The following is a 24,587-nucleotide window of genomic DNA, read 5'->3' on the forward strand; positions in this document are numbered from 1 at the left end:
TCCAAGATGCCTCCAAAGCTTTTAGAAAATGTAGGGCCGGAGAGATGGCTCAGTGGTTAAGATCATTGCCTGCTCTTCCAAAGGTCCTGAGTTCAATTCCCAGCAACCACATGGTGGCTCACAACCATCTGTAATGAGGTCTGGTGCCCTCTTCTGGCCTGCAGGCATATACACAGACAGAATATTGTACACATAATAAATAAATAAATAAATAAATAAATATATTTTAAAAAAAAGAAAATGTAGTCATCAGCATTACTAAGTTGCTCTGTTAGTGGAAAGCAACTATGAGAATAATATCCTCTCCCTTGTAACATACATTCTTCGAGGCTGAAATCAGAAAGCTTTTGTGCATGCTCCTTCTCAACAAATTTCATCCAGAATTGTACTGTGGGAAAGGGAAGTGGTGTGTAAGGAACGTAAAGATAATGGATTTCTCATTTCTAGCTCCCAATGTTAAGAGATGTTTGAAAATGATGACATCAGAACATCCCCAACCCCCCTCCTTATTTTTTTGAGATAGGGTTTCTCTCTGTAACAGCCATGACAGTCTTGGAACTCCCTCTGAAGATTAGGCTGGTCTCAAACTCAGAGATCCACCTGCCTCTGCCTCTCAAGTGTTGGGGTTAAAGTCATGTCAATATTTTCCATTTTTATGAACATGAACAAACAGAAAAATCAGTTGATTTTGATGAACCACGCTTCCAGATGACAAGATAATCACTGTCTTCGTGTGTATGATCATCCCTCCTTGGCCACTTCGTCAGTTAGTTTATTTAGCTTTGCCTGTAGTTTAAAAAGCACAGGTTTAAAGGCCAGGTATGGCGGTGCATGCATTTAAGCCCAGCGCTTAGGAAACAGGCAGGCATAACTCTTAGGAATTCTATGGATCTCTGAGTTCTAGGTCAGCCTTAACTGCAGTGAGTTCCAGAACAGCTAGGGCTATGTAGAGACTTGGTCTTTGAAAACCTAAATAAAGCAAAACAAAGACAGCAACAACAAAAAGAACTGGCTGAAGGGCAAGGACTAGTGCCCCAAAACAATCTGAAGAACCTCTCTCCAGTGCCTATGGCTACTGCGTATGGGTTATGAAGAAAACAAATAGAATAAAGTATCTGTAGCATTAAATAAATCCCTCTTATATACAAACTCTCTTTATAGACCCGTTAATTTCCATGATACTCAGATTCTATTCTCAGCAGCAAATTCAGAGCTTTAGGAGTCCATACTATCATTTACGCATTCATAACTAAGAACAGTTTTTTTTTCTTCTGATGACTCTAGGTTGCCTCCATTTAGCTTTTACTCATGAGTGCTTGCTCACATCTCTGATAATCTGTCCATTAACAGATCAGTCCTTCGGACAGTATTTTCCACACATCTCTGGCCAGTCTTCGGGATATCTTCCCTAAGCCCTTCCCCCTTTCACACGACCTAACAATTCCACTATCCACCTCCATAATTAATATACGGCTGTCAGAGTTCCTCTTGAAAGCGAACTCCAGGCCGATCCCTAGAACAATCCACGTCGATAAGGAAAAATGGATTTTTGCTCAACCTGTGAAGGCAGCAAATCCCTTAAATCGAATCCTAAAAATTTTAATACAAATAATTCCCAAAGCAGCAATCAGAATCGGCTACGTGCCCCCTCCTAACACTCGACTTCGCGACGGAAACCTTGGTTTTGCAAGGCGGCACAGACCAGGATGTAAATCCGGGCCAAACCATCGGGAACGCGGAAACTAACATCCACATCCGGGTCAGGCTCTGAAGCCTCTCTGCCGCTTCCCCACCCCCTCCCGCGGCCACGCACGGGGGAGGGGCGGGGCTACTCATGCGCACTCTCCGAACGCTGGCAGGGCTGGTTCTGCGCAAGCTCACGGGAAGCGCTCGCTAACTCGGCTTCCGGAGAGGGTTTTCTCGGCAGTCGGTGGCGTGGGCACCCGCAAACTCTGGAGCCCCACCGTAGCCGCGCTCGGGGTCTGTGCCCCCCTTAGCGCGCAGTGGACTTGGAGGAGGCCTGTAAGCGTCCGCTTCTCCCTCCTGCTATTTCCTGCTGGCTTTCTGTAATCTTGGGTTCTGGGAACGTGAGTTACTGGGACTGTGAAGTTTTGGTTACCGTGGCAACCGCCACGACGGTTGATTTCACATTCAGATGTTACTTCAAGCTTTTGCGCCGAACGGCTGAATTTGATTTTTGAAAGCTTAATCTGGATGGAAGGCAGAGAAACAGAATTTGAGGCAGCTCTTGGGAGATGGCCCAGCAGGTCGTAGAGATTACCGTCAAGCCAGGTGAGGTCGATCCGTGGTGCGAGGACCCCTGTAAATTATCCATTGACCTTCACACGAGCACGGTGGCCTACCCCTCGCAATAAACAACGTAGCATAAATAAAGAAATTGTACCGAGTGCTGGTGGCACACGCCTTTAATCCTAGCATTTGGGAGGCAGAGGCAGGCGGATCTCTGTCTACAAGGCCAGCCTGGTCTACAAGAGCTAGTTCTAGGACAGGCTCCAAAGCTACGGAGAAACCCTGTCTCAAAAAAAAGAAAATAGAAATCGTTTGTCAACAAGCACAAGACCCCGTGTTCCGTCTCTAGCACCGCAGAAAACAAACAAAAAGCGACGCCATTGCATTAATTCTGGACAAATCTGAAGGTGTCCGGAACTCGGGTAGTGCTGTAGGATTGCAGAAAGGAGGGAAATTTGGTGGGATTGTAAATCGTAAAGCTTCAGTACTCGATAGGTTGACAGAACAGGGGTCTTAGCATCTTGACAGTTCTCTTCAAGCGCAATGGCTATGGCTGCGTTTGTAGAGCCATTTATTTGCCATGGCCCCTGCCCACCTCCTGGTGGTTTTTGTAACACCAGCCGACCGGTCTGTGCTCTGCATTTCTTAGACTCTTGTTTTCATTTGGTCAAGTTGTATACTTTGTCTAGGTCCTACCGTTTTCATTCCTAACGTGGAAGAAAAGAAGGTTGCTTCCGTGATTAAATTAGATAATTTTAGGCTAAGTATGTAGTTAAGTCCAGGTAAATACCAGCTACTGCTATTATTGTACTTGTTATATTATGTTGTTAGGTATTGTTCAATTTCTCTCTGTAGCTTTAAGTTTTTACTTTGTACTTAAGGATTGTCTAATTTTTGTGTGTGCTTGATATATAGTTTAACAGTATCCTTTGTCTTTATGGATTAAAAAATTATAGTGTAATAGTGTTTGACTGCATGTATATGCACTATGTATACTCCTGTTGAGGTCATTGGGTGCCCTGGGTTCGAGAAGATCACGAGCTCTTACATGGGTGCTGGGAACCGAGCCTAGGTCCTCTGTTGTTCCCAGTCTTCTCTTTTTGAAAAGTGAACTTTAGTTTGGGCTGTTGCTGACTTAACCAGATTCAAGTTTACTTTAAAAGAACTGTGAGATACAATGGGTTCTGCTGCAGGTGATATTTATTAGAAGAAAAGATGGCTATTCTTCTGTTCCATTCAGTTGCCTGAGGATTAACATGTACTGATGCTAACTGATACTCTCGATTTGGAATAAATATGAGCAAATTCCGTGACGAATTGACAAGGCTTGCGGTGGCAGAGCGTGACAAGAGAGAAGCTTCTGTGTTATCTAATCCTGGAATGCATTTCCCATGGCTTCAGGAGCGCATAGAAACTGTCGGTAAGTGGACCAACATCGAAGCCTTTCACTTTTCATTCTAGGAAGTGCTGAGATTGCACCCAGATACAAAATGAATAACCGAGCTAGTTCGTTCTTCCTCCCTCCCCTCTTATTTTATTTGTTGTTATTGTTAAGACAGGGTCTTGCTGTTTATCCCCAACTGACCTGGAATACACTTAATGTAGCTCAGGCTGGTTTTGAACTCATGGTTGTTCCCTTGCCTTAGCCTCCAAGTGCTGGGATTACAGATGTGAACCATGATGCTTGATTATCTTGCTAAGATTAGATGGAATGTTTTCCTTTTCTTGCTTACAGCTATAGACAAAAAGGAAATGATAAGAAATCAGTTTTTTAAATTTTTTTTGCATTTAAGCTAATACATAGTCTATATTATGATAGATATATATTTATTTTTAGATTTTTAGTTCTCTTTACCTAGCACTTATATCTTTGGCATTGGCAGAATATTGGTCTCTCATTGAGGAACACATACACAGGAATGTTAAGGAAATTTCTGTTGATTTAATTCCTTATAGAATTCCTTGTTGCCCTTGTTAAAGCTTGTGTTGACTGAGTTTTGAATAGCTGAGCTGGAGTCGGCTGTCTTTGTTACAGTGACCGGAGGGAAGAAGAAGAGGGATTTTACTCAGACAACAAGTGCTTGTTTGAGCTTCATCCAAGAAGCCCTGCTGAAGCACCAGTGGCAGCAAGCTGCAGACTATATGCACAGCTACTTACAGACCCTGGAAGACTCGGACACCTTCAAGAGACAGGCCGCCCCTGAGGTAGACAGAGTGGGAGTCTGCAGGTGGCACAGTGGCTGCTGGGAGTTGCGCTTCTAGCTCTCCCCACAGTAGACCCTCGTCTCACCTGCCCCGCTTCCTGGGTGCTGGCGTGACAGGCGTGCCCCCACCATGCCTGATTGCGTCTTTCCTTTGTCAGTGTCCCGCTGCATGGAATGCCACACTGCATGCATCCGCCCATCAGTGTTTTCTCTCAGCATTCATGTATGTGCTTTTGCATGGTGCTTGCTGTAATTTCTCTTTGGTGTATACTGAAGAGTGGAATTGTAGATTATATGATAATACTATTCTTAATCTCTTAAGGTTTTACCAAACTCCAAACCAAAGTGACTTTTCCACTTTATATTTCTACCAGCAATATTTAATGTTTTAATTTTTTCACATCCTTATTGGTCATTCCTTCATTCATCCACTTAATTACTTATTGAGAAAGTCTTGATCTGGATACCATGCTGGCTCAGACTCAGGTTTACAGCAGTCCGTTGTTTAAACCTCTTGAGGCTGGTAGGTACAAGTGACCATGCCTGTTTTTTTTTTTTTTAATTGATTTTTATTGAGCTCTACATTTTTCGCCTGTCTTTTTTTTTTGTACTTTGAGTTGTGAGTTAGAATTTGCTCGTGCTATGATTTGCATTTCCCTACTGACTAACAATGTAGACGGGGCTTCTCCAAACCCTGGTTGAGAGCACTGATGGTTTTCCATTTTCTGGCGCACCAGCCATGGTCCTCTAATTGCTGTGGACTTCTTAGGAAGTCACCCTCTTCCTGGTCTGCCTGTCTGGCCCCGTCTCTTTAACTAGGGTTTTCTTCTCTAGCCTCATCACCCTTAACCTTTAATGGAGCAGGTCTTTCTTCAGCTCTTGCCTCCTCTAGGCCTTCACGCTCATGCCCAGCACTCCTGATGTCCTGCTGTATAAAAAGCCAGGTGTGGAGGTGCACACCTGTAACCCCAGCAGGGGGAGGCAGAGGCAACTTTTTCTTGTTTTTAAGACACCTGATTTTATTAATCTAGGTTGAAAGGGAATAGGTATTTGCTCCCTGAGAAAAACAGAGCTCAAATTCTGTCACCAAAATATGGCCTGAGAACATATATTTCATTAAAATTTGTCTTTTCTGACAGATGTTCTTAGATTGATATCCTTAGTGCGTAGCACATATACTCTGTGTGGATGAAGGTTCAGGGGGTGCGGACATGCCTACTGTCTGCACTTGGAGGGTTGGAGGTGAGATTTCAGGGGGTGCCTTTTAAAGAGTACTAAGTTAATAATGGCACTGTTATTCTTACCAGGTGTAATGGTTTGCATGAGAATGCCCCCATAGGCTCTGGCACTTGAATACTGGTTCCTGCTGGTGGCGCTGTTTGGGGGTGGGGTTAGTAGGTACAGTCTTGCTGGAAGAAGTAAGTCTGTCACCAGAGGTGGCTTTCAGAATTTAAGACCACACTGTTTCTAGTTTGCTCTCTGCTTCAGGCTTGCTGTTCAAGATATGAGCTTGCTCCTGCCGCCATGCCTTAGTACTGCCGGCATAGACTGACCCTATGGAACGTGAGCCTGAGTACACCCTTCCTTCAGTTGATGTGGTCGTGTGTTTGATGACAGCAGCAGACATGCCAGCAGCACACCAGCATTTTGAGATGTAGTCATTATCACCTAGGAAGAGTGCTGCTTTACCAGGTGGGGTGTAGCAAAGTCCAGCAGTGGTGGTTCCATGGAGAGGGAAAGTTACTTTTACATATTGTAATCAGGAAAAAAAATCCAAAATTTTATAGGAAGAAACTGGATGAGTTAAGGATTTATTATTTTACTCTTAATTTCTGCTTTGATAGATCATTTGGAAGCTTGGAAGTGAAATTCTATTTTATCATCCTAAAAGCAATGTGGAGACTTTTAATAACTTTGCTGACCGGATGAAAAATATTGGCGTCTTGAACTATTTAAAGGTGAGAATGTAGACTTGTAAATTTGTATTTTCAGTGTGGGTTTGTTTTAATGCCTGTATCAGTGTTGAGTGAGAAAATCATGGAAAATAGATGAGCCCTGTGGGTAAAGGAGCTGGGAGAGCACTCCTTCCACCTTCTGTGTGATCTGATTGGAGCCCTGTTGTCTGTCTCTGGCCGTCAAGCTCAGGCCTTCAGAGATAAAACTGGACCTCACTGTGGACACAGCCAGTTCTCAGCTGTTTGCTGAACTTGAGCTGAGCTGGCATTTTGAGAAAAAGGCAAACTGAACAAAAGTAGGAACTTGAACATGTTCAAATGCTGCAACTTTCCTGCTGTGTGGATACCTTTTCTCCGAAGCCCTGTCTTTAATAATAGTGTTTTTGCAAGAGGGACTGAGACCACACCACAGTATTATAGCCCCTAACTAAAAGCATCATTCTTTAGTAATTTTCTAAATAATTTGTTAATTTTTCAAAACTATAAAGTTGTATTAGGACTCGGCCACAAGTTGAGTAAATGTGACAGAAACCACACGGCTTGCAGAGCATAAATGTGCACTCCTGGCTCTCTCGGTTTTGTTTTTACTTGCTCAATTTTCTGATTGTGTGTGCGCGTGTGTGTGTGTGTGTGTGTGTGTGTGTGTGTGTGTGTGTGTAAGTCTGGAGGTCTGATGTTGACACTAGGAGCCTTTTTGAATTTCCTCCACCTTAACCTATTGAAGCAGGGTTTCTTGCTGACCCAGAGCTCCCTGGTTCTGCCCAGCTAATCTATCTAGCAAGTTTGCTGTGGGATCCCATATCTACCTCTTGTGCACTGGGGTGATAGGCAGGCCGCTGTGTCCTCCCAGCTTGACCTGTGGGTTCTGGGGATCCAGACTCTGGTCCTCATGCATTCTCAGCAGAGTTTATCCACTGAATCACCTTCCTAGCCCCTTTGTTTGTTGGCTTGTGTTTTTCTTTTCTTTTCCTTTTTTTTTTTTTGAGACAGTGCCTTGCTGTGTAGCCCAGGCTGGTCTCCAGCTCACAGTCCTACCTCAGCCTGCCTGCCTGGTGCTCGGATTATTGATGAGTGCCACCACCCCCAGCTCTATGGCTGTTTTTGCTTTTGTTTCTGGGATACCGTTTCCTTCATAAACTAAATCCATTCTTGAGCACTCGTTGGCAGGATGTTTTCTGTGAGCGTATTTGACATGTATGAAGTTGTTAGGATGTTGTCTACTGTAGGTCAAGCAGACATAAGATTATGTCATTTAATCTTGAACAGCCTCTTTTGAAGGGTTACTGAAGACAGGTGAAGGAAGCGTCGAGTGACTGACAGTTCAGGCTTCGTTGCCCAGTTTCCTCACTGTGTTGCGCTGTATTCTGTTACTCTCAGTTACGTAATGTTAGTTGTTTCTCATGTCTGTCTAAATGTAAATGACAGAGTATGGACTGTACCACTGTCTGAGCTTTCACCTTTTTCCTTTCCTTTCTTTTCTTTTCTTTTCTTTTCTTTTTTCTGAGGCAGGGTTTCTCTGTGTAGACCAGGCTGTCCTCAAACTCGCAGAGATCCACCTGCCTATGTCTCCCAAATGCTAGAATTAAAGGCATGCGCCACCACCACCCAGTTGAGTTTTCCCTTTTATGTGGGGTCCTACTGCATAGTTTTCGTAGGACTAGGCCAGCTTGTGTTAAATCTCCTGAGATTTTAACTAAGAGTTCTGACTTCAGCGACTGAGTCTTTCTTACTGGTGCAGATCTCCTTACAACATGCGTTGTATCTTTTACATCATGGAATGCTGGAGGATGCAAACAGAAACCTCACTGATGCAGAGGCATGGCGGTACGGTGAAAAGTCATCCTCTCAGGAAGTGCTGATCAACCTTGTTCAGGCCTACAAAGGGCTTTTACAGTACTACACGTGGTCCAGGAAGAAGATGGAGCTGTCAGAGCTGGGTGAGTCGGCACAGCCAGCTTTCTTGTGGTGGCGGATAGCCGCACAGCACAGCTCACAGACTTCTGAGTTAGTCCAGATGGATGGAAGAAACCTTGCTCTATGTAGCCTTGACTGTCTGAAATTTACCAGGTGCTGCACCACCGTGCTCCATCATATAATCTATTTTTGTGTATCAGTTTTATATTCTGCAATCTTAATGAATTGTTAATGCTTATAAAGTTTTTCAAGATTAAATTTTATGTGTATTATCTGCATGTGTGCCTGCACCACATACATTTCTTCTGGTGACTGCAAAGGCCAGGAGAGGGCATCATATCCCCTGGGACTAGGTTTATAAATGGTTGCGAGCAACAAGTGGGTGCTAGGAATGAAACCCTGGTTCTGTAAGAGCAGTTAGTGCTGTTACCACTGAGCCGGCTCCACCCACCTAGCTCTCAGGTTTTTAGTGCAGTTTTCTTGAGACTTTCTGTGTGCCAGGATTGTGTTACCTGAAAGGAGATAAGTTTTGTCCTTGTCAGTCTAGGCGTCATTGCGTTTCCTGCTTCATTGCCCTGATGGAAGCCTGGCATTGCAGCAGAAGTCACGAGAGAGGATGCTTTGCCTTTCCTCAGATTTTGGCAACTCTGTTAGCTGTTTAATTACATTTTTAAAAAATTAAAAAAAATCGAGATTGAGTGAGTCCTGTTCCTAGATTGGTGACTGTTTTCATAACACAAAGAACTACTGAACATTGTCGTGTCTTTTTCTGCCTCTGCAGAGATGACGGTGCAGTGATTTTGTTTAGAGGGAGGATCTTCATTGCTTGCGCTAGTCGATAGTCAGCTCTTAGCTGACCTTGGGTATGATGGATAGTTGCTGTTTAGAGGCGGCTAGACTGTTTGCCAGTGCCCTGCTGGGGAGCTGGGCGTCCCATAAGAGGTACCAGTTCTCTTTGCACTTGGTAGAGTTTACCAGTGTCCACCCAGACTTGAGCTTTGCTTATGGCTTCTCTGAATGAATGAGTGAGTTTCTTACGTTACTATGGCTTCTCTGAATGAATGAACGAATTTCTTACGTTTGAGCAGATGAAGATGATTATGCTTACACCGCAAAAACTCAACACATGCTCAGCCAGAGCTGCAAGACGTCTGCAAGTATTTCTGCGCTGCTCAAAACTCCCGGGGTTTGGGACCCTTTTGTGAAGAGTTACGTGGAGGTAAGTAAATCACTTGTCGTAGGCCAGGGTGGTGATGCTGAGGGAGGGGTGTTGCCAGTGTGAGGCCCGCTCTAGGTATATATGAATACTAATATGCTCCGTAAGGTAGTCTCGTTTAGTTTTACCCCTGGCTGACTTTTTAATGGTTTGGATTTGAAATGCCCATAAAGACTAATGTACTTGAATGCTTGGTGGTCACCAGCTTTGTGAGATTGGAACTGTATGTGGTGGGGCCTGGCTGGAGGAAGGGACACTAGGAGCACCCTGCTTCCGTCCTGTTCCTGTAGTGTCAAGTGATAGCCCTTGCTGCATGCTGTCATAGAGTACGCCTTCAGTCATGTCTTGGATTCCTGCCCTCCGAACTCTACATCCAGATAAATCTTTCCTCCACCTCCTCCTTCTGACCTCCCCACCCCCACCCCCCCACCCCCCAAAAAAAAGAAAAAAAAAACAGGGTTTCTCTGTGTGGGCCTGGCTGTCCTGGAACTCTGTGTAGATAAGTCTGGTTTTAAACTCAGATCCGCCCACCTCAGCCTTTGAGTGCTGGGATTAAAGGCATGTGCCACCACCACGCTGGCTAATCCTTTTTTTTCTTAGTTGTTTCTGTGAAATTTTTGGTGGCATTGATGAGAAAAGTAGATATACCTGTCATGGCCAGATACCTATGTGAAATAGTGATGTAACTGTGATTGGCAAGCCTGCATTTTTATTGCTGAACATACTGTAAAAACAGGATAATTGTAAAGATTTGTAGAAGGGAGGTGGAAAAACACTAAACCAAAGTCACAGCATGGAGCCAAGGAACACAACGGCTTTTATAAAGCTTATAAAGCTACCCCAGTGTCTCAGACTCCTTGCAGAAGAATCGAGGGCTTGGGTGCTGCTTGGTACTAAAGAGACCGTTTTCCTGCCAAAAGATAATCTAGTTCCTCTGTGAATCGCTAGCACGGACTCCTTCAGCCTGAAGTTAGGGCGCTGAGATCGCTGGCTTACACCTGGTCATTAGTGGTCTCTACTTTGGGGACTTGATTTCTTGTAAGGACAGTTCCTACACTGGGGGGGGGGGGGGTGTCTACATTTTCTAGAAACAAATTTAAGGTAAGAATGAGACCTCATGTAGACCTTTGATCCTGTTTGTAGCAGTTGCAGGGAGCTAGAAAAGCAGAATCAGTGTCGCTGTTGTCACGTGTGATTTCTTTTTTATTGTTGCGGCTGTTGTTCTTAGCAGTAACTTCGTATCTTATTTTTGTGGAGTTATTTTACAGAATTAATGTAAGACTTACTTTATTTTATACAGATGCTAGAATTCTATGGTGATCAAGATGGAGCCCGAGAAATACTCACCAATTATGCGTATGATGAAAAGTTCCCCTCAAACCCCAATGCCCACATCTACTTATATGAATTTCTGAAGAGAGAGAAGGCACCAAGAGCGAAACTGATAAGTGTTCTTAAGGTATAGACATTTTCCCGGTGTTTGAATAGAAAGCCATTCCTTATATTGTGACAGCCATAGGAAATGACACCAGGCTGGGGATGTAGCTCAGTGGTAGAGCACTGGACTAGCATATGCAAGGCCCTGGGTTTACAACAAAGTGTAAACAGTAATGTATGAATAGTGTTCTGTGGTCAGTAGAGAACGCTGCTCCCTATGTGTGCTTTAGGAAGAAACTCTAGCTCCTGAGGAGAAAGGCTCAGCACTCTGCTTGCAAATGCTCCAGTGATATTTTTGGAAACAACCGTATTGACATTTCATTGACATACTTTAAGGGCGGTCATTCTCATGCATGGTTGTGCTCTGATGAGTGTTTGCATTCACAGAGCTGCCCTGAAAGTGACGTTCAAGAGTACTTCTGCGGGACTCAGGATCCTTGTCTAACCCCCCAAACAGCCAGCCGCTCACATGCCCCCGTGCCAGGCAACCGTTGTTGATTTATTTTAAACCTCTTGAAATTTTTTTATAAATGCAATCCTATAGCTTTTACCTTACTTTTTGTCTGGCTTCTCTGGTGTAGCATATTTTAGTTTTCTCCATGCTGTGGTGTGTCCGATGTATCGTGTGCACATGTGTGTCATGGGTGTGGAGGTCAGAGTCGGTGTCTTGTCAGCCTGTTGCTCTCCACTTTCTTTTTACAGTTGATATTAGCCAGCAGGCAGAGCAGTAAGCATCTTTTGAGCGGGGTCCTCACTGAACCGAGCACTCCTCATTGGCTAACTTGACTGGCCACTAAGCTTCAGGGATCCGCCCTACCACGTTTATAGGCGTGCACTGTCTTTACGTGTGAGTTCTAGGGATCTGAGCTCACAGACTCATGCTTGTGGGGCAGGGCCTCTATTGACTGTGCTTTAGTCATTGGAGACACATGTGAACACACACACGGTTGGTAGTGCTGGGAGTGAGCCCAGGGCGTTACATCTCCTGGGCAAGTTCTCTCTCACTGATCTGCAGAACCAGTCCTTATTATCATTCTTTAGCTGTCAAGAATAATGCTGCCAAGACATACGTGTGTCTGTGCGTTTCCTTGGGTAGCTAGCTACCTAACAATGCGATTGCTAAGTGAGGAGAGTCTGTGCTTCTTAAGGAACTATGCTATTGGCATTACTACCATGTGTGAGTAGAAGTTCAGTCTTATCTCACCTGCCTCCATCCTAAAGACTCCATCAAGGCTACTGCAGTGACTGCATTCGGGTTTCATTGTGACTTTGATATGCTGTTCCCTGATGAGGGATGCTGAGCATCTTTTGGGGGTCTGCTATTTCCTTGTGTTTATTAGCTATTTTGCCTGTTTCTTAGGGGATGTTTTTATACCAACTGGGGAGCTTTTATGTGGTTTAGATACAATTCCCTTGTTAGATATGGATTTGTTAGATTGTTTCTCTGTGGTTCTTTGCTTGTCTGTGTTTTCTTTTTAAGAAGTCTTCTTGGTGCTGGGGATTGAACTAAGTTCTTCCTTCAGTATTCTGAGTATCCACTGTAACACTGTGAGCATGGTATGTGTCTTAGTTTGGGACACCATGACCACGGCAGCTCTTTCAATTGGGGTGGCTTGCTTAAAGTTTCAGAGGTTAAGTCTCTTATCATGAAGGGGAGCATGCGGCATGCAGGCAGATGTGCTGAAGTATCTGAGAGTTCTACATCTTACAGGGGGCAGGAAGTCGACTGAAAGTTGCTTGAGCAAAAGAGAGCTCAAAGCCCGCCCCCACAGAGACAGACTTCCTCCAACAAGGCCACACCTCCTAATAGTGCCATTCTCCCTGGGAAGCATTTTCTTTCAAATCACCACAATATGTTTCTATTTAGGCCTCTCTGGATTGCATGTGTCGAATACAGTTCTAATATGCATAATATTGCATGTTACGTTCCTGTTCAGGCCTCTCTGGATCACATCTATCATACAGTTATAGTAGACATCATATTACATGTTATATTTCTTAGCAGTGTCCTTGAAACAAATCCCAACAGCATCCAAATTTCACAGTTTTTCTTTTATGGCTTAATGTATTTTCTTTTAGAAATTTTTGGCTTTCCAAACTGATGAAGATTCTCTTTTATGTTTCATTTTTCTAGATGTGCTGAATGATTTTATGCTGAAAGTTTATGATGGGTTATTGTTTGCGTGCTGTGAGGTATGAGAGTCAGGGTTATCTTTTCCCCTACTTGGCTGGTCTAGCACTAACTGAAGACTGGTCTTTTCTCCATTGGGAGCTTTGTTTGAGATCAGTTGGCCCTGATGGTATATATTTCCATCATGTACCAATAGCATGGTTAGTGTAACTGAAGAAGCCTTGGAATCAGATGAAAATTATTTAAATTTGTCCATTTTCAAAAATTTTCTGTCTTTTCTGGGTTCTTTTACTTTATATACATTTAAAAATCAGTATGTTGCTATAGAAACAAAAGTCTTGGATTTTGAGTCTGTAGACCAATTTTGAAAGAACTGGCACCTTTTCCATTTTTTTAAATTAATTATGTATGCATGTGTGGGGCTGTGCGCATGAGTGCAGATTCCCGAGGTGGCCAGAAGAGGGCACTGCATCTTATGGTGCTGGAGTTACAGGCACTCTTGAGTCATCTGACATGGTAGCTGGGAACCGAACTCTGGTTTTCTGAAAGAGCAGCAAGCTCTTAACTGAGCCATTTTTCCAGCCTTAAAAATTGACATTTTAATGAGATTGAGGTTTCTAAATAGAACATGGCATATCCTTAGGTTTTTACTTTTTTCTGAAATATTCTACTTTTTGATGTATTATTTTTTGGGGTTGTTATATAGTATTTGTAAAAAAATTTTAGCATGATAAAATATTCATATCAAAACTTAGCACCTTAAGTTTTATAGTTGGCACAAACATAGCGGTTTCTTTCTGTCATCACTACAATTTCTGAATGTTTTTATTATTATAAAGTTTCTGCACACATTAAACAGTAAGTTGCTGTTATTGCCTCTCCCAAACCCTGAATGTCTGTCTTCTCCCATCTTAATGAATTTGCCTGTTCAAGATGCCTCCTATAAGCAGAATCATGCAGCATTTGTCTTTTGTGTAGTTCAGATTCCATGGTCCCTCCAATGGAGTGTCAGAACTGCCATTCTTTGTAAGATTGTTTCGTTGTGCTACCGAACAGTTGGCTTGCCCAGTCATCTGCTGATGGATGCCTGAGTTGTGTCGTATCTGACTCTAGTCAGTAATGCTGCTGTGAAGATTGATGTGGGGTGTTTGAGTCCCTGCTTTTTGTTGTTTAGATGTATACCTAGGGGTGACATTGCTGGATGACGTTGTTTAACATTTCGAGGGATCATCAAATGGCTTTCCAGAGCAGCTGTGTCCTGTTTGTGTTTCTGCGAGGAACATAAGAGTCCAGGCCTTCTGCATGCTAGCCAACTCTTTATCCCACCCCGTCTTTCAGATAATAGGTTATGCTAGTAGATGTGAAATAATGTCTCACTGTAGTTTAGATTGTGTTTTCCAAATGTCTAGTCACAGTAGAACATTTTTTCATGTGCCCATTGGCCATTTATTACCATCTGTGGAGTAATGTCTATTCAAGTCTTTTGCCTTTTTAAAAACAATTAGGTAGGGGTGTGTGTTGACTGTAGGCGTTCCCTCCCTCCTACCCTAAACCTAGGTCCCCCAGCATAGTAAACACATCTTTAACTCCTGAGCTCCAGCCCTTCTGCCTCAGCCTCCCAAATGCTGGGATGCAGAGGGTCACCACCTGTACAGGCTTGAACACTGATTTAGGTTTAAAAAAAATATATAGAGAAATGCTATTTTTCTTTCTGTGAAACCCAAGTTTTGGGAGCTAAGAATGCAGTCCAAGGGTTGTCATAGCAAAATGAGGATCAGTGCCATGTACTTGCAGGTGAAAGCCCACATGAGGGGATAAAAAGTGTAGAAAGTCTATGTCAGGGCTTGGTGGGAAGCCCAGTGTGTGTGGTTGGAGTCCAGGAAGAGAAGGAGGAATGGCCCAAAACAGGCAGAACTTGAGAGCTTCCCAACTCATGTGGTGGTTACGTGAGTGTGTTCAGCTTCACGAAAACATGTTGACGGCACATAGTACTTGTTTGCCATAGCAGTATATATATTTCAATAAAAAAAATTTGAGAGAGTTGAGACATTCATAGATAAATAATGGAAAACTGTTACTGTAGGAACCAAATTTTAATAACTTCTGTTATTGCTGTGTCAATATTTATTTCTGACATTGCTTCATTGACCTCTTATAAAACTAAGAGAAACTGACAAAATTTGTTGTTTTGTTGGAAACAAAGCCAAAGTATCCCAGGAAACAGAATGGATTACATCCCAAATGCAGTTTCCCCTCCCTCCTCTCCTCCCAGTCCCTCCCCACCCACATCCACTCTTCCTCCAAATCCACTCCTTTCTCTTCCAAAAAGGGCAGGCATGAATCCACTTATTTATTTTGTCTGTGTACATGTGGAAGTCAGACGACATCTTGTCTCCCCTCTGATCTACACTTGGGTTGCCAGGCTTGGCAGCAAGCACCTTTGCTCAAATTCATTTTTAATATATGCTTTGAATGTGAGATAATGTTACTTCAGATCCTGTTCCACAGTCATAAAATAGTTCTTTGTATTCTTAAGAAATAAAGTCTTTGTTTCTCCTTACTTTTTCTTAAAAAACTGTTTAGAACAATCACATGCTTTTTAGCGTGGTTTGTTTGAGTTTATTCTTTAAAATTACTCTCTCTGCCCTTTTGAGTTTTTGTTTTATGTAAATCTTCTGTGATATTTTCTGACCAATATGGTATTTTCTATGTGAGTTCTTTGATTTTGTTTTCTTGAGACTTGAGTGCCATGTAGTTAGAGACTGGCTTCAGACTTGTTCTGCAGCCTGTCTGGATTTGAGTTCCTGATCTCCTGCCTCTACCTTCTGAATTCTGCGATTACAAGCCCTCGGCCACCATGCCTGGCTTTGTAATTTCTTCTATTCTTTTCAAAAGCAACATCGTTTAAGTTTTTAGTATGGCAAGCAGAATCGATATGTATAAGATAGAAATAAAAGCCTGTCTACTCAGTCTGTTTCTTCCTGTGAACCTTGCCATTTTGTTAGCAGGAATTTTGAGAGGGTGCGGGAGGGAGACCACAGATGAATTAGAGAGAGGGAGAGAGAGAACACATGCCGGAGGTCAACCTCGGGCGTCCTTTCTCAAGAGCTAGCTACGCTGTTTTGTTTGTTTCCTTAAATGTTAGGTTGTTGCTGTTGTTGTTGCCTTTGTGTAACCCTGGATGGCCTGGAGCTCCCTGTGTAGACCAGGCTGGCCTTAAACTAACAGAGATTCACCGTCCTCTACTTCCTGAGTGCTAGAATTGAAGGCATTCTCCACCACACCTGGCTAATCTTGTCTCATAAAGAAGGTTTTCTCCCTAAAGCCCATTTAGTAGTCTAGGTTGGCTGGTCAGCAAGCCCCAGGGACCCACTCGTTTCTGCTTCTCCAATGCTGAGACTCCAGATGTGCCAGGGTTCTAGGGATCAGAATAAGGTCCCGTGCTTACTAGACAAACAATTCTCAGACTAAGCAGTGTCCCCAGACCAGGTGTGTATTGCGTGTTTGTTTGGCATGTCTGTGTATCCCATGCATGCGGTGCTTCAGGAGGTCAGAAAAGAGTGTTGGATCCTCCTGTGACTGGAGTTAGAGATGGCTGTGAGCTGCCATGTGCTCTTATCCACAGAGCCATCTCTAGCCCCTCCACCTTTTTAGATACAAGGGTTTCTCACTCAGCCTAAAGATTACCCACAGGCTAGGTTGCCAGGATGGTGAACTCCCAGGATCCTACTGTTTCTCCCCAGTGCTGGGATTACAGGTGTTTGCTACTACCCCTGGCCTTGTCTGTGGTGCTGGGGATTTGAATTCAAATCCTCATGCTTGCCAAGTGAGCACTCCGTCCAGAGAATACCTTCTTATGTTCAGATTGAAACTGGATTAAAAAAAAAAGTCCTTAGTTCATTTGCTGAGAGCATATTAGCCAGTAAGAATTTTACACGAAAGAAAGCTAGAATTTGAGAAATGTCTGTATACTGTGTAAATTACAAGACTATTTTCTCTTTCAGATTTTACATGGGATTGTGCCATCCCATCCACTGATGTTAGAATTCCACACAATGCTTAGGAAATCAGGTAAAACTGTGTTTTATCTTTATTTGTGTGTATAGATTAGATGAGGGCCAGCGTCTGTGATCCAGGGGCCACTTCCGCTCCTCACCTGTTTTCACAAGCTGCAATCGCTGGCTCTCTGTGCCTCCTGGGATGCTGGTGGTTGCTTTGCTTTATGACTGTAGAACCTGTCTCTGCAGTGGAGAGTTCACATCCCCAGCTCACAGCTTAAAATGCTTGGTGTCCGGGCCCAGTGGAGAGACTTGGGAAGTAGGAGGACCTCTTGTTAACCCCTTGAGTGCTGCAGTGCAGTACAGTAAAGAACATCTGTCTTAGAAGGAAGTCAGCTTGTTTAAGCCAATTGTTACAAAGTCTGTAGGTCCCAACCTGTAGATACTAAACATGCCAAATAGGGTAGGAGGTATTTAGAGGGGTGTAACCTGAGAAGAGGCTCACATCTTATGTCCTACGTCCTTAACCTTCATCTCATCACTGCACAGTGAGCATGATGAATTGTTTTAAACACCTAACCAGCCAGAAGGCTTGCAGTTCATAATGAATAACATGCTGTAGCTTCTTGGCTCCGAGCACTTCTCTAGTACCTTCTGTAAGCTTGGGCTCTTGTTACTGTTGCAGAGACAGAAGAACACCGGAAGCTGGGCTTGGGTGTATTATTTGAATTCCTTGATTTTGCTGGATGCACTAAGAACATAACTGCCTGGAAATACTTGGCAACGTATCTGAAGCAGACATTAATGGAGTAAGTCTTCAACATAAGTAATTGTAGCACAAATAATATAAACCCAGATACTGGGTTCAAGCTGAAGATCAGAAAAGCAAAGCAGCCAACCACTAGAGAGACCTTTTACCTCTACCAAGTCTTCAGACCAAATCCTTAGACTCCACACTCCACTGAGTTTCTGTCTCTTCTCCTTTATATTCCTCTCTCTGCCCAGCCATATCGCTCCTGTCTCCACCTCCCTAGTGCTGGGGTTAAAGGCTTGTGATCCCAAGTGCTGGGATCATCTTTGCGTGAGTTCTGTTTCTCTTTTGGATAGACTGAGTCAGGGTAGCCTTGAACTCACAGTGATCAACTGCCTCTGTCTCTGGGATTAAAGGTGTGTTCCACCACTCCCTGGCCTATATGGCTGACTAGTGTGGCTGCTTTGCCCTCTGGTCTTCAGGTAAACTTTACTTATTAAAACACAAATAATTTACCTCTATAAGTAATATTCACCACATTTTAGGTGTTGCTTTTAACGTTTCTAACTTAATGGTTTTGCATTTCCTGTATAGGATCTTAGCTCTTTTTTTCTGAGTATCAGAAGCTAGGAAATACAAACTCATAAGCCTAACACACAGAAATTCTATGCATATATTTCATGTTAGCAAAATCAATGCCACATCTGGAAGCACGTTAGCATGTCTGACGCTGCACCTGCCTTGCATGTTGTCAGCACTGCATTCTGGGTAAGAGAAAAGGCACGACCCTGCTCACAGGTATTCTGTTTATGAGAAGAGAGGCCTCCCAGAGTTAAGCTTCACTTGAACATTATGCCCATTTTGGGTGGTGAGGAAATCCTATGTTTGAGAATACTCGCTTCGGGCATAGAACTGACTTTACTTGCTACTCTGGTTGGTGGCATGAACCTGGGACACGGGGCCCAAAAGTGAGGCAGACGAAAGTCTCACGTAGTTAGACTCTGAATAAATCCAATTTTATTCAGAGCCTCAGACAGTTTATACTCTGAGGGTTAAGAAGTCTGAGCTCAGGGACAGGACAGATTTGGAGAAACATTTGTCCGTAGGGGCATGTGACTAGCGACAGCTGAAGTAAACTCACTCTCGTCTGCTATACCGGGTGGGGTACAGAAACACAGTCCAGGAACAATTCCATGTTTTTGAAGAAACTGATATAAGACTCGTCTTGTTTTCTTGGAATTTCTCACAAGCACTGAGAACTTTCACACCACTTCATTCTTGGACCAGGTTCCGACAGTGTTTCCGCAATCCTCCAAAAATACTGAAGACAGAAGGCTGAAACTACGTGGATTTTACAGAGAAGTCTTAAGACTTTTATTTATTTACTTATTTATTTTCTTAAAAAGCTCTGGTAGCAAAGAAGTCAAAGGTGAAGGCACCAGCAGATTTGTTCTGGTGAAGCCGGGGCCCTCTTGCTGTTGCCTCGTGTGGTAAAGGACCTGAGTTAACTGCTGTCTGGGCTCTTAAGCACCAGTCCAGTTTGTTGGCACACTCACCATCGGTCGCTTCACAGATCCGAAGTATCGTTTAATCCCTACTAGGCCATAGGGTTTCTGAAGGCCAAGAGACATAGTCTTCACATGTTGGATCCAGCAGCTCCACCGCAGGGGCCGCCACGGGTGTTAGTTAATACACGTTTACTCGAGTTGCTGGTGGACACTTAGTTTGCTTGGTTCATCATCAAGGTCATTTTTGTATGTTTTTGTAGTGATAGCATCTGAATTGGCAAAGTAATTTTGGTAACACCTAATTTTATCTAAGATTGTACCGTTCCTTTTAGGTGATTATGATAGTAACTGTTGCCGTGTGGTGCGCTCTGTGCAAGGTGCTTTATGGGGATCTGTGCGCTCTTGGACTAGAAAATAGACATTTCCACCATCAAAGGGATTGAGTCAACGTGTTGTTGTAAGAGATGCGCACAGTCAGCTCCGATGACAGCAGTCCACTTCACTGTTTTCTTTTCTCATGTTTCCTTCCAGAAGCCATCCGGCGTGGGTCGAAGAAGAGTGGAAATCTAGGAGAAGCTGGTGGCCGGCCTTTCACTTCAGCTTCTTTTGGGCAAAGAGTGACTGGAAGGCAGATGCTGACTTAGCTTATGAGAAAGCTTTTGTAGCAGGAATCCTTTTAGGAAAAGGTTTGTGTTTTTTTTCTCTGTGATTTTGTGTTTGTTTGGATGTAGCTTATTTATTTATTTACTTTTAATGTTTTATTATTACTATTATTATTTTGTTTTTGAGACAGGGTTTCTCTGTAGCTTTGGAGCTTGTCCTGGAACTAGCTCTTGTAGACTAGGCTGGCCTCGAACTCACAGAGATCGACCTGCCTCTGCCTCCAGAGTGCTAGGATTAAAGGCGTGCGCCACAACTGCCCAGTGTAGCTGTCGGCTGGCTCTGAAGCTAGAAAGTGAGCCCTGTTGCTCATCTTGTCCAGTATGATGCCTCAGCGTTATAGATGCTTGAGAAATGACTGGAACAAGAGTGTGAGCCCTGAGCAGGATCGTGATAAGAGCTTATGTGGGATCTTATATACTGTGTGGTTGGCTTCCACACCCTGACTTGAGTTTGGGCCTTAAAATACACTGTGCAGGCTAGACTATTGGGCTAGACTGTAAGGTTTGCTTGTGACATCACAAAAAGTACAATGCTCTTGACTGACCTCGATGTCTTCATTAGCATCGTGTTATATTTACTCTCCTGTAAGGAATGAACATCCCCCGCCCCAGAAAGAATACCACCTGTGAACAGCAAGTCTCTTAAAAAGACGAAACTGATCTTTTATTATGGGATATTTTGTTCAGTAAAATGTGTATCTGCTCTGCACCACTGAAACATGAGCAGTGGAACATTCTAGTAAACTGCCATGAAGTATGTCTAGAAGTAGGAAGGAGTGCGGCAGTGAGCACCGCAGAGCCCTGTGATTACAGTTTCCGGAGTTCGCCTTCGTGGCCTGTAGTCCCATGCAGTGAGCTCCTTAGGCTCACGGCCATGCGCAGTGCTGAGAGGGCGTCTCTGGTGGAGTGGAATCTGTGTGTTTCTTAACATTACTAAGATGCGGGAAAGGTTGGGTCTATGAGAAAAGGGGATTCATGAAAACAGAGTTGAAAGATGCCATTTCTAAGAACACTTGTGACGGAACAGAAATGGGCTCGCCTGCAGGGCTTCCGTCCTGAACCCTGAATGCAGGCCCAGGGCAGCTGCGTCTGAGCTGGGTCTGAAGGCCCGGGGCAGTTTCCAGTCCTCTTGTCATTTAGGCCAAGCAGCAACCTTTGGTGGCTTCTGTGTGAAATGCACGTTGTGAGCATGGCTCTTTCCTTATTTGCTAACTGGGTTGTCAATACCAAGTGAACATCCCTTGGAGGGCTCTGAATTCTCAAGTGTTCTGGGAGTGAGAAGCCTGGTTCTGCTTGAGAATGGCACCTTTCTCCTTTGGGTTGGTTTAGCACTGAGTTGAGTTTGATTCTTGTTCTGGCCACCATCGTTACATCCTCACGTTCCATCTTGGTCAGCTTCTGCTTCGTCTTAGAATGGGTGTGACAGCTGCCTTCATCCCATGCTGTGCGAAAGCAAAGCCGGCCCCTTTCTCTTTGGAGGCCCTTCCTCACAGTTAGCAACCCAGCTGCCTTCCTCCGTGAGCTCTCTTCACGTTTATGCAGCTCTTTAGTGCTAGAACAGGGTGAAATTCTTTCCAGTTTTCTATATAGGTGAAAGCAGAAATCTGGCTGTATTTAACTTCTACTATAAAATAGTATATTTATGAATACAAATTTCCATGCCTTCCAGATACCAGGAGGCTGTTGTGGGAGGATCATTTGAACTCAGGAATTATATGAAAACCTGGACAACATGGCTAGATCCTGTCTCAAAAGAAACGCACAAATTATTTTAGTAACACTACAGACACTCTTTAGCCCGCACCACTAGCATCCTTTCCTCAGGGATGGCAGAGAGGTTCTGTAGTTATGGGATATAACCTGGCGTTTTCTTAGGAGAGAGAGGTCTGTCAGCTGAGGATGTAATAAAATCCTTATTTTATTAGCCAGACTTTAGCCAGAAAGCTGAGAAAGGAATGTTGTTTTTGTTTTAAACAGAAAATAGTGTTTGTTTAAGGGAGAGTGTAGCGCTCGAGTAGTTCCTTTTGCATTGGTGTGTGGGACACAAATGAGTCGACTTTCATATCCTTAGTGTTCGGGGGCTGAAGCAAAAGTAAAAAATGTAGAAGTGTACTTAATTGAGAAATATTAAAACTTTTTTATTTTGTTTTATTTTCTAGGTTGTAGATATTTTCGGTATATTTTGAAACAAGATCATGAAACCTTGAAGAAGAAAATTAAGCGGATGAAGAAGTCTGTGAAAAAATACAGTATTGTAAATCCAGGTGTTCGCACCTAGACGGAAAGCTGCTTTGCAGCTGTTGCCACAGTGTGGTGCTCATTGGTTATCGAATGTGAGTGGTTGATGTTTTAAGATGGCTTTTCAAATTATTATAAGCGTGTGCATACACACGTGTACATCCACATGTGTACATGACAGTTGTGTCAGGTCCTTCCTCAGGAGCCTTGCTTTAGACAGGTCTCTCACTGAGACCCGGCACTCACCTCTTAGGCTGGTTGACCAGTGTGTCCCAGGGATTCTTCTTAGCTCTGGGATTGTAATTGTAATGTATTCATTCGTGTGTGTGTGTGTGTGTGTTTATGTGTGTAAGCGTGTGCAGATGACCGGGCATGAGTGTGGTAGAGAATGACTTGCAGGGGTGTTTTCCTCCTTCCTCCATGTAGGTCTCGGGGACCGACTGTGGCAGTGAGAGTGACAGGTGACCCTGTCCACTGAATGGATCTTGTCAGCCCTGTGCATAGCTCCCATGTGGGTGCTGTGTTCAACTCGTGTCTTAGTGGACTATTTCCCTGGCCCTTTATTTAATTATTTTTTTAAATAATTTATTTTTATTTTACATGCATTGCTGTTTTGTCTGCATACTTTTCTGTGTGAGGGTGTCAGATTCCCCGGAACTGGAGTTACATACAGTTATGAACTGCCACATAGGTACTGGGAATTGAACCCAGGTCCTCTGGAAGAGCTGAGCCATCTCTCCAGCCCCCTATTTCTATGTTTTTTATATTTCATTTTATTCTCAGTTATAGTTAATTTCACTGCCTTTACTGTTTGTAAATGTATATACTTGTATTTTTCTTTTTTGTAACATTACATGTATATTTTACTTGTATTTTAATAAATAAAGCTTGCCTGAAAATCTGACAGTAAAACAGCCCCACTGATGAGCCTCATCGACCAGGCCGTGGTGACACACACCTTTAATCCCAGTAGCCACACTAGTTTGTCATAATAATGGGATAGCAGTGGTGACACACCTTTAATCCCAGTAGCCACACTAGTTTGTCATAATAATGGGATAGCAGTGGTGACACACCTTTAATCCCAGTAGCCACACTAGTTTGTCATAATAATGGGATAGCAGTGGTGCACACCTTTAATCCCAGCCCTAGAGAGGAATATAAGATGGGAGAAGACAGTTCTCAAACAGTCTCATTCTGAGATTCCTGGAGACAGGATCGCCATTTTCGGACTAAGGTCAAGATAAGAGCCAGTGGCTTGGCTGCTTTGCTTTTTGGATCTTCAGGTTAAAACCCCATATCTGTCTCTGAGTTTTTATTAATTGTGCTTCAGCGGGATGATTCTTACACTTTATTTTAGCCAGAAAACTGAAAAAGGAATGTTTTTGTTTTTCAACAGAAAACAAGTGTTGTTTAGTGGAAGAACATAACTCTAGAATAGTTACATTTGTAGCTGGCCTGCCTGTGGTGTCTGTAATAAATAGATTCGAACTGGCCCATGTTCAGTTTACCCCCATGAAGATGGTACTAGAGACGAGGTCTGTTGAGGAGGTGAGCAGGTGGCCTAAGTATCTCTCGGGGGGGGGGGGGGGGGGGACTTGGACTCCGGAGGACTGACGTGGGTCAGAATGGTAGAAGAGGCTGAGGGGCACGGTGATCTAGGATGTGCTTGGAACTCAGGTATTCCTCTCCCTTTTCTCTTGGGAATGAGAATATAACAGTAGAAGCTAGTTCTACCAGTAAAATAATGCCCCAGATACAAAGTAGGCCCAGTGGGACAACTTGACCAGAGACTAAAGACATGTTCCAGGAACACAGGCTGGGCTCTGTAGTGTATTGTGCTACTGATAAATGCTTCAGAACGGCCTTGGCTCCTGTGCAGTTATTGTTGAAGTGGCTAGTATTTGGATTCCAGGAAGTTCAGTGTTCAGGTGACAAACGACACATTTCCCCATTGGCCTACAGCCCTACCTGTCTTAAACCTTGTGCAATAAAACTGGGCAAGTTATGCTTTGTCAATAACTTTTATCTCAGTAGTATTTTGTACATGGGGGGGTGGGACTCATCAACAAAGAGCTTCATAATGGACAAATGAAACAAGGGGACATTTCATAGCACCACTTGTAGACCAAGTTGGAGTCAGCACACTAAAGGGACCAGCTTTACTGGGGGGGGGGGGGGGCGCACAGTAGTTCTGTATAAGCAGCACAAACAGCACACTAGGAATAAATGCCCAGACGAAGCTCCGAGCACAGGCTGAGATTAGCAGGACGCCACTGCTGGAACCTTAAGGTTTGTGCATCCCAGTGTTTTCTGGGACTGT

The 24,587-nt window shown here is 43.6% G+C and overlaps 1 protein-coding gene across 2 annotated transcripts; it reads left to right on the forward strand.

Annotated features, from left to right (window-relative positions):
* The first annotated feature begins 1,888 nt into the window (after positions 1–1,888).
* On the forward strand, positions 1,889–23,562 carry Taf1a (TATA-box binding protein associated factor, RNA polymerase I subunit A). 2 transcript variants are annotated; one of them, XM_075989387.1, is made up of 12 exons: positions 1,889–2,292; positions 3,491–3,670; positions 4,286–4,455; positions 6,299–6,412; positions 8,148–8,346; positions 9,412–9,542; positions 10,840–10,998; positions 17,112–17,178; positions 17,791–17,914; positions 19,896–20,050; positions 22,186–23,233; positions 23,353–23,562. In XM_075989387.1, exons 2-11 carry the CDS (start codon positions 3,547–3,549, stop codon positions 22,302–22,304), a joined length of 1,362 nt encoding a protein of 453 aa, XP_075845502.1. In that variant the 5' UTR covers positions 1,889–2,292; positions 3,491–3,546; the 3' UTR covers positions 22,305–23,233; positions 23,353–23,562. The 2 variants fall into 2 exon arrangements, with proteins under 2 accessions (XP_075845502.1, XP_075845503.1); XM_075989388.1 differs by having other exon boundaries at positions 1,889–2,022.
* The last annotated feature ends 1,025 nt before the right edge of the window (positions 23,563–24,587 follow it).

The sequence above is a fragment of the Microtus pennsylvanicus genome, chromosome 10 (assembly GCF_037038515.1).
Source record: "Microtus pennsylvanicus isolate mMicPen1 chromosome 10, mMicPen1.hap1, whole genome shotgun sequence".
Lineage (NCBI taxonomy): Eukaryota > Metazoa > Chordata > Mammalia > Rodentia > Cricetidae > Microtus > Microtus pennsylvanicus.

Coding starts and splice junctions, on each gene's coding strand:
- Taf1a (XM_075989387.1), top strand. CDS start 3,547: ATGAGCAAATTCCGTGACGAATTGACAAGGCTTGCGGTGGCAGAGCGT. Junction 9,543..10,839: donor TTGTGAAGAGTTACGTGGAG/GTAAGTAAATCA, acceptor TATTTTATACAG/ATGCTAGAATTCTATGGTGA. Junction 20,051..22,185: donor AGGAATCCTTTTAGGAAAAG/GTTTGTGTTTTT, acceptor TTTATTTTCTAG/GTTGTAGATATTTTCGGTAT.